A 9,171-nucleotide genomic window follows, 5' to 3' on the forward strand; every position below is an offset into this window, starting at 1 on the left:
GTGTTGAATCCCATCCTATTCTCATCTGCCCACCCCTGCAACCTGTCTAGGTCCAATTGCAGCCTATTCCTCCCTTCTAGCATGCCCACATCCCCCCACATCTTAGTGTCATCAGCAAATTTGAACAGGGTGCTACTTACCCCCTCGTCCAAGTCACTGATGTGTTAAAAGCAATGGATGCATGACATTAGGATCTACTGTATAGGTGGATAGAGGGTTGCATGTTTTGAGATGTTATGTAGAAAGAATCGTCAGGACTTAGATGTAGACTGAACATGCAAATTCAGGTTATATGGCTGAATGATAGGCAGGATGATCATGTTGTCAGCAGTGGCTGATACAGAAATTAGCAGGGTGAGCCTGACACATGGAACGTAGTATAGAAGATAGTTTTAATTGGTGTTAGAATTTTTAAAAAATATTTGTTTAATTTTTAAACTGTAGGAATCTCAAGTAACAAGATTACAAACCAGAATTGCTGGGCATGAACGAACAGAAGGTATCAAGCAGCTACCAATCCCTCTCATATTATCAACTCATGCATTGTTCAGTGATCAAGAACAGGATTCTTCCAGACACTCTCATGCTTCATATTTTAAACATAGAAAACTACGTCGATCTATAAGTGCTAGTGACTTAAGTGTTAAAGACAGCGATTCGCTAGATCTGTCAAAAAGCACATTAGAGGATTTCAAACAAATACTGATGTTACAGTCTTCAGTGATTCAAGACAGTCAAAAGGACTTTTTTCATACAACAAATAGATTGAATGAATCCTCATTTGATCCCCTGACATATGTTTTAGATGAAGATATAGCTTCTGACTGTAATGACTTCCAAACTCTTAGTGGAATGCTAAAATACATCAACAAGGAAATGAGGAAATCTGAAAATGCTTCTACACATGTATCACTTAATGCAAACTCAAAGGAAAATCAAGCACATGCTTCTGTGGTAGGGTAGGTATTTCTTAATTTAATTGTGAGGCTGTTTACATAAGAAATGTTAAGATTTGCAGGGGTTCCAAACTGTATCCAAAGTGTGGGTCTCATATGAGTGAGACCTTTTTCATGGACTCCTTCATCCCTTCCGTCCCCCTGAACTCCTCCCATTTTTAATAAAAATAAATTGTAAACTACTTTAAACTCAGCAATTGGTGTCTCTTGCAATGGTGGAAGCTATGACAATCAAGATCCATTAATGATTCTAGCCAAAGTTTCATGCTATGACAAAAAGACCATGGACTTAAAACCATAGCTAATTTATTTTGTATTTGGTCCATTTTACAAAAGAGCTAATTTTAAAGAACAAAAATGAAAGCTAGATTACTGCTATTATCTTTGTACAAATGCTTTTTGATATGACAGATTAAATAAGAAATTTGAAAGAAAGATTCATATTAAAAATATCTCTAATATGCATTATTATTTCAGGAGGGACAAAGATTAAGAAGAAAAGATACCATCGGTCTGATGAGCAATAAAGCCATAAGTGGAATTATTTCCAGCACAACATAGAATTCAAAGAGAGAGTGTTAATATAGTCATGTGTATATATTTTAGTGTATTTATGTTGGCTGAAAATTGCAACCTTTTTATTTTTCTAAATTTATTATTATTGTTTTGAAATTTGTATAGTAATTCTGTTTTGGAAATAAACTTATTTTTTAAGGTTTTATTGAGTTCTGGGGATAAATATAAATTATCCAGATTTACTACAGCTTTCTAGTCAGTTCCCTTACTCTTTTTATATCTAATTTCTACTTAAAAGTGCTATTAGATGTTTAAAAACTTTATTTTCTTTATACTGTAAATGAATTGTCATTAATAAGAAAATTTTTTCCACTAAGGTGACAAATACCAAGGGGTTCTCAACCCCTGGTCTGTGGGCCAGATCCAGACACTGGGCCATGTCATCTGGCTCACAGGGCTCACCACAGGTCCATGGGGAGCCCCGTGGCCATGGCTCTGTGTGTACGATCTGGTGCACAGGGCCCAATCCTAGCACTCAGGATGGAGCAGGGCCCCAAACTTCAATCCTGGTACATGGGCATGGCGCAGGGTCTGAGCTGGCCTGCAGACTGGCCCCATGCTATTTGTCTGCTGGGTGGCCAAAACCTAGAGCACTGCTTTAGACTTAATCATACTATTCAGTTATGATCATAAACATCACTATGACAAATCTTGCTACCACAAATAGTTTCATTTACAATTTACTGTAGAATAAGTGCTAAGGAGAATTCTGCAGTAACTGGCCATTTTTATGGTCTAATTCTGTGGTAAGGAGAAGGTGTGCCCTCAGTGAAAACAGGGTAACCCACTATGGCTTAGCTTCCATTAGTAAATGGCAGGGTAAGAATGTGTACATTTGGGCTTTTACCATGGCCTACTGACACAGTCAAGCCCTGGTTCTTTTTACTTCCACAATAAGTTATTTGCATACTTCCATACTCTCGGAACTTGGTCCTTCTCCAGCTGAAGCCCATGAAAAAGCTTCCATTTCAGTAAAAACAAGTATGTATCTCATTTTTATAAACTGTAATAAAATAAATTGTTTTTGCAGCTGCTGCTTCTTTTTAATATCACACAACTGAAGTCACGGACATACTTTTTAGCCAATTTAAAAGGGGGAGGAGGGCTGCTGCTCTGGAGCATGCAACAGCTGTTATAATGCAACTGTTAGGTCTGCATGATCCTGTAGCAATACAAATTAGCTAAATCAAGGGTGTCAAGGATAAGGCCATTGGAACCCCCATCATTCAGTCCCAGACCTGGATGTGATGCTTACCTGGCAGGTCCTGGACATGTGCCACACATAGTACCTACTCTGGAGTCCACTGTGCACACAGCATCAATGCAAGGCCAGTCTGGGTTGTCCTCGCTCTTCTCCCCCACCCACCCATTACATGCTGGATCTGATGCCTATTTTGGCTGGTCCAGGATATGATCTGAGTGTGGCATCCTCTCTGACGGGTCTGGGGTGGGGGTACCATTTGCAGTGTAGGACCCCATCTGGCTGGAGCACAGTCCCAAAGTAGCCAGAATGGGCTCTGGATCTGGTATACAGAGGGGAGAGCGGGAGTGTGGGGAAGGGGAGGGGCTGTAGGCCTTATCTGAACCACAGGGATAGCCTCACGCTGTCTGGCCTGTGGACTGGTCCTGTGCTACTCATCTGGCTTATGGGTTGAACTAAATCACCCTAACTTTGGCTCTGAATGAACCAGGAATAAAGTTGGAGCATTTTTGCTAGTTGGATCACTACAGAATTATGCAGACATAACAGTTACATTTTAACAGATTATATTGGTATTGTTGTCACATCAATTGTCATACCCTTAGGTTGCAGACAGATCAAACAATTGCAGAATTTTAAAAAGAGGGAGGGGACTTAGACCTCATGACTACGTTAGCTTATCCTATGGAACTGTGTGCATCTATTCCTGTTCCACAATAAGTGAAGCTAAACTGGAACACTTTACCCCAGAATGAAACGGCTTCTAAATCACATGGTATGATGTCATCTTATGATGATTTAGAGAGGATGCACAAACCACTCACAATCTATCACATTTGAAACTTAGTGAGGTCCTTCCTCTTTTCAATTGATATAATTTTCAACTTTTTTTTCCTTACCCCCTCAGCCATGAAAAATGCTTCGCTGGTGACCCTCTAACACGTGTTAAAAATACAGGTGCAGGGATGAAAGGTGAGAGTGAGATGAATTCAAGGACACTAAATCTGTTTCTGGTATACAATCTTGAATTTACACAATTAAGATCCCAAAGCTTGATATTAGATTATATTACTGGTATATTGTATGAGGCAAGATAGTGTACTTGCATGAAAAACATGTTAGCAAAGCTATTAGGTTGAAAAGTATTAAGTATTTTAAAACTAATACAAGAGGAACAGAAAATAATATAGTGCTGTTTAAAGATTTAAGGCCCAAATTTGCATGTTCACCATGCTAAGGGTGTATGTAGGACTAGGATCCTGTATTTCAGCAGTTGTGCAGATGAATCAGTAAGTAGCTAGCTAGATAGTGCATAATCATTTTTATTCAGTGTCATGAAAACTTGTTCCTCCAGTGCAACTAGTCCATTACAAGCAGTGCTACAAACTTGGTTAACTAATTTTTGCTAGTACAGACAAGGTCTAAATGCTTTCATTATAAAGTACATGTTTCTACAGTTCCGAATGTGCGTGACTGACTTTGGTTGTTTGAAATTATCCAGTGTAGCAAAAACACTTAATTTAATTTTGAAAATAACTGCATTTATTGTACTTCTTTTTAAGCAAGCCTTATATTCCTCTATTGTATAACAGCATCATTTTTTAAAATCTTTCCTCTAGAGTTGTCCTGCAGGAGTAAAAAAAAAAATTGTGCACCAAGTTCACTCAATCTTTAAAACAGCAGAACAGTAAATGTTAAACCCCTCAAGCCAGGATTTCAAGTGGAAGGCCTAACCCAACCCACCGTTAATCACAGTCACATTATCACATTATTAGAATTCCATCAACATATGTTACATAAGGCCTAGCTACCCCATCTTTCATGTGCTAAATATAAATGTGCATGAACAGCAGAAACATTTTGCCTAATAACTGAATCAGCTAAATGGAAATTGTTTATCTGGATGTTGGTTTCTCTGCTGAAGCCATTGATCAAGACCTATAGTTAAATTGAATCGTAATTCCATTCATCTCACTACTTTTGGATGTTTTGTCAATTTCAAACAATGTGGTTTGTTTAAAAAGTTAATTATTCTGCTTGATACACTAGCAAATGTATTTTTAATTGGTGTGCAAACCAAGGAAATCCATTATGTCAAACCATAATCTTACTTAATTTCAATAAACCATTTCCCTGTGTGCAGAGGTAAAATGGTTAGTAAAATACTGGAACATTAAGCACACGTTTCTGAACTGTATTACAAAACAGCTTATTGAGATTCTTATAAATATTCGACGTGTATAATAGCATTGCAATTGGCTGGATGTCATTCAGAAGTTTCATGACTTATTTTGTTGGTTTTGTACAGCTGAAGAAAAATTGCACAAGAGATTAAGTTTTCATTTCTTACTGATGTGTTACATATTTATTAACTATGCATATATAACATTAAAGGTGGACCCATGTCCAAATGCCACCCAACTTTGGAAGAATTCAGCTCTAAAACTTTCCAGTCCGGTGCTGTTTGGGTGCAATGTACTTATTTTTCTTGATATCAAAATAAAAACTTTGGATAGGGCCCCAAGGTATCTCCCTGAGTTCTTTAAGCCCAATCACTAACAAAAAACAATATTTTAAAAGACTTTCTAGTACTTTTAAGGATGCCAAGGATTCACTTTAAGCTATAGATCCCATCCCTCACTTGACTCTTAGGATGCCTATTTGTTTGCGACCCTTTCCATGATTTCCGTGCCCCTTATTAGGGAAAAAAAAAAGATCCCTTCTCACTCTGATCCTGCTGATATTGCAGAAAATACAACTCCCTAGAACAAGTGGTACCAAAGGGATTATCTGTATGACAAACATGGTATATTGTGAACATTCCCCCTCTTCCCTCTAACAAGGTGTCTCTGGCTTGATATGTCCTAATTTCTATGATCTTTTCCCATCAGCTTTCTTAACATCAGATATTCCACTAATTTTAATTATATAGTCACATATTTATCTCAATACCAGTGTCTTACATAAGTTTTTAAATTAATAATAGTAATTTAAAATAATTTAAAAATGTAAAAGCATTGAAGAGCCTCATAGGCCAGAGGGAGGCAGGCTTAAAATAATATGAGTAAAAGCTTCAAACATAAAGGAAAATAGTATTGTATTTCCTCAAATATAAGCTGAGGTTTTTTTTTCCCAATCAGCATGGGGAAAATGCCCCTTGTCTTATATTCCATAGGAAGGGGACAGGGAAGCAGGTGGCTGCCGTGGCTCTGACTGAGCTCTGGTGAGGGCCCACTGGACCCACAACAGCCTCCTGACTCACCCCCCATTTCCCCTCTGCAGCTTCTGCCCAGCCAACTCCCTTCACTCTCCCTGACTCTCAGGTGCAGCTGGGCTCCCACTGGGGCTGAGGTCTCCCTAGCTCAGAGCACAAGCCCTGACACTGCCGCCTGGGCAGGCAAAGGCTGAGCTTCCATATGCTGTGCTCCTGGATGGAGCAGCCCAAGAAGTGTCTGCCAGGGTGGGGGTGAGGTAGAGACTAGGAGGAATTTGGGGGGAAGAAGCTATTGAGAGCTGAAAGTTTGGGGGTGCAGGTGGTGGAGCAGGAAGGCTGCAGGGGGGAAAATGGGTGGGACAAAGGGCAAGTGTGCCACCTGACCCCCTCCCAACCCTCTTCCCACCCCCCGCCCACCCGCCACTGTTTTCTGTGCTGTAGCTGTGGGGTGGGATTTAAGACAGCCCTTCCATTTTTAGGTTTTATAGCTGGCAAATTACAGCAAATTTATAATCTTTCCATGTATAGAATCTAATTATTGAGGAGTCATCTTGTATTCGAGTAAGTATGGAAATATATTTTTGTGAGAGCAAGACCAGAACCAAACACAACCCTGAGGAGTCTCTCAGAGGCACTTCCTGACATTTCTTTGCCCCCTTTCAGAACTAACCTTTTTTTCCATTTCACTTCCAGAAACTCTACAATTCTATTGGAACTTTTAGTTGTGAATATTCAATAGTATCAAGTCCTTGATTGTTTTCTTGGCAAAATCTTCCCCCACTTCTGTATTTATGGAGAGCCTTGACTGTAATACAAGTGTGGTTCTCTTGCAAGAAAAAAAGAAAGCTTGAATCCCCTTAAGAGCAGGGAGCTATTCTTCATAAGGGTCTTCCTTATAGCAGCATGGAGCACTTCTTGGGTACTGACCTTCACCCCTCACTTACATAACTGATAGGTACAACTCCAATGAGGGCTGTAGTAGTGGCAGCAAAATAGGAATGCAGGAAGTAGAAACTTCTGTGACCAAGTACATGCAGCCCAGTTGTTCAGCTGTTTAAATTTTTTCTGGACAATTAACTTACAAAATTTTAAGTTTAATGCAGTTTTTGCATTTCATGTGCTCTATATTGATGGTTCAGATGTACAGATTCATGCAGAAGGATGTGATCCTGTTTGTTTCCAGTTGGAGATTATCCCTCTTAATCATACAATGTCTAGGTGTGCATTTTCAGATTTGTTGACTCAGTAAAACTAAAGCATTAATAACCAGTACCATTAAGCTTCAGTCACAATATTTTAGTTGTAGCTCCTTGGGTCTGCAAGAATCCTCGTTGTAACTACCATCCACTTGAAGTAATGGCTCAGAAAACTGTACTCATTACAGGTTGCTCCTCAGGAATTGGACTGGCCTTGGCTATAAAACTGGCCAGGGACAAACAGAAAAGATTTAAAGGTAATGCTGTTTCTGTTTACTATTACAAACTACCATGTCGTCTATGTTAGTCGCTTCAGTATGTTTGTCACTTAGCTGCTCTGAGCCTTTCAGATAGGGTGGGATCTAACTCTATATAAATAATAAATATTGTGCCTTAATAGGGAAAACTAAATTAAGTGCAGGTTTCTCACTGTGTGGATGAATTTTAATTAAAATGTATACGGGTTCTTGGTTCAAACTCCCTTTCCTCCACTCTTAGTTTCAGTATTTCCTGTTGAGAAGATACACAGCAAAATGGACAACTGCCAATTCTGCTACTGTACTAAAACTGTTTATTTGGAATTAGTGGACTATAAGAAGTATAGATTTAAAGTTGAAATTTAATTTCATCTTTAAAAAATTACAATCTGCAGCATGCTATGTGAATATTATTGTTGATAGTTCCATTCTACTGTTGTAGCTAACTTTGCTTGGTGTTAACAGAATTTTGTTTGGTCTAGCTGCAGTTTTCTATGTTGGGAGGAAAACATTGTGTTTTGAGGGAGGGGAGCAGTTAACTGTTTTTGTCTGAGAAGAGGATTCCAGTGTTTCAGTCAGACAAGGTAAATCTGATATCTTTTAGTAGACCAGCTCAAATAGATGGAAAAATTCTTCTTCGCAGGCTTTCGGGTGTAAATACCCTTCATCAAGCTAGGGAAGCATCTGCAGTTGGTGTGTGCTCTTCCTGGATGGAACGAATAGTGAAGTCAGAAGCTAGTATGCATGCAAGAAAGGCAGTCAGTGAAGATGTAAATTGAGGAGTCAGTGGGTGAGAGACAGGCTGGAAGGGAGTGGGGTAGGGGAATGAATGTTGCTGGTAAGTAGTAGAGAGGTACCTAGGGAGTCAGATGTTAGGCGGGTTATAATGTGTCATAAATCAAATATCTATATTTAGTCCATGATTTTTTGTATCCGGGAGGTTGATAAAGTGAATTCATGAAATGGAGTGTTTCAGTCACACACTTAGGAGTAGGAAAACTTGGTGTCTCTACTTTCCATACAGAAGGGAAATATTTGCTAAACTATGATTGTAGAGTAGCCAAGAGGTGGATTTAGTATCTGGGGCAATTCAGTAGACAATGTTCACTCTCTGCAAGTATTGTCTCATTCATCAAGAAGTAATCTGAAAGCTGAACTGTACTGTACCAGTAGTTTTGCAGTCTGTAAAATCATTTGTATTTTACTTTCTAAAAAAGGTTCTAGGTGTTCTGAACATGCTGGCTATGAAAGACTCAGGTCAGCCATGGACAGACCCTCCCACCCCCCCATTCTTTCACCAGGCTGCACCCAGCTGGGGGTCCCCCCTACCTCATCCTCAGCCAGCCAGAGGAGTTCTCTGCTCTGTGTTAGGGAGCAGAGGGGCGAGGCAGACCCCCCCTGTTTGCTGGAGCAGACAGCATAGCCCAGGGCTGCAAAGCATCCTGGGATAGTGGGGGACTGTAAGTTAACTTGATCTGGGACAGACGTTCCATAAACTAGTTTGACTTAAATCGGTTAAGTCTGATACTACATCCAACCAGGTATACTTAAACCAGTTTTGGGAAAGTAGTTTAAATGCACTGTACTTCTGTTCTTTTGAAGAAATTAGGCGACTGTGGTGTCGATGCCTACACAGTCAGATGGGTCACAAATTGGCTGGAGGGCCGCACCCAGAGAGTGTTGGTGGATGGGACATTTTTGACCTGGAGGGATGTGGGCAGTGGAGTCCCCCAGGGCTCAGTCCTTGGGCCTGCACTGTTCAACATCATCA

The 9,171-nt window shown here is 39.8% G+C and overlaps 1 protein-coding gene across 4 annotated transcripts in view; it reads left to right on the forward strand.

Annotated features, from left to right (window-relative positions):
* CCDC18 (coiled-coil domain containing 18) overlaps positions 1-9,171 on the forward strand; it is a 79,004-nt gene that overhangs the window by 55,413 nt on the left and 14,420 nt on the right. For 2 of the 4 annotated variants that reach the window (XM_019501619.1, XM_019501622.1), the window contains one exon: positions 445-499. In XM_019501619.1, the coding sequence (XP_019357164.1) occupies positions 445-499 (55 nt within the window). Of the gene's footprint in view, positions 1-444; positions 960-1,433; positions 2,559-9,171 lie in introns of those variants that run through there. The other 2 variants (XM_019501620.1, XM_019501621.1) reach the window with 2 other exon arrangements.

Source organism: Gavialis gangeticus, unplaced genomic scaffold, assembly GCF_001723915.1.
Source record: "Gavialis gangeticus isolate Ggan-Ray unplaced genomic scaffold, GavGan_comp1, whole genome shotgun sequence".
Taxonomy (NCBI): domain Eukaryota; kingdom Metazoa; phylum Chordata; order Crocodylia; family Gavialidae; genus Gavialis; species Gavialis gangeticus.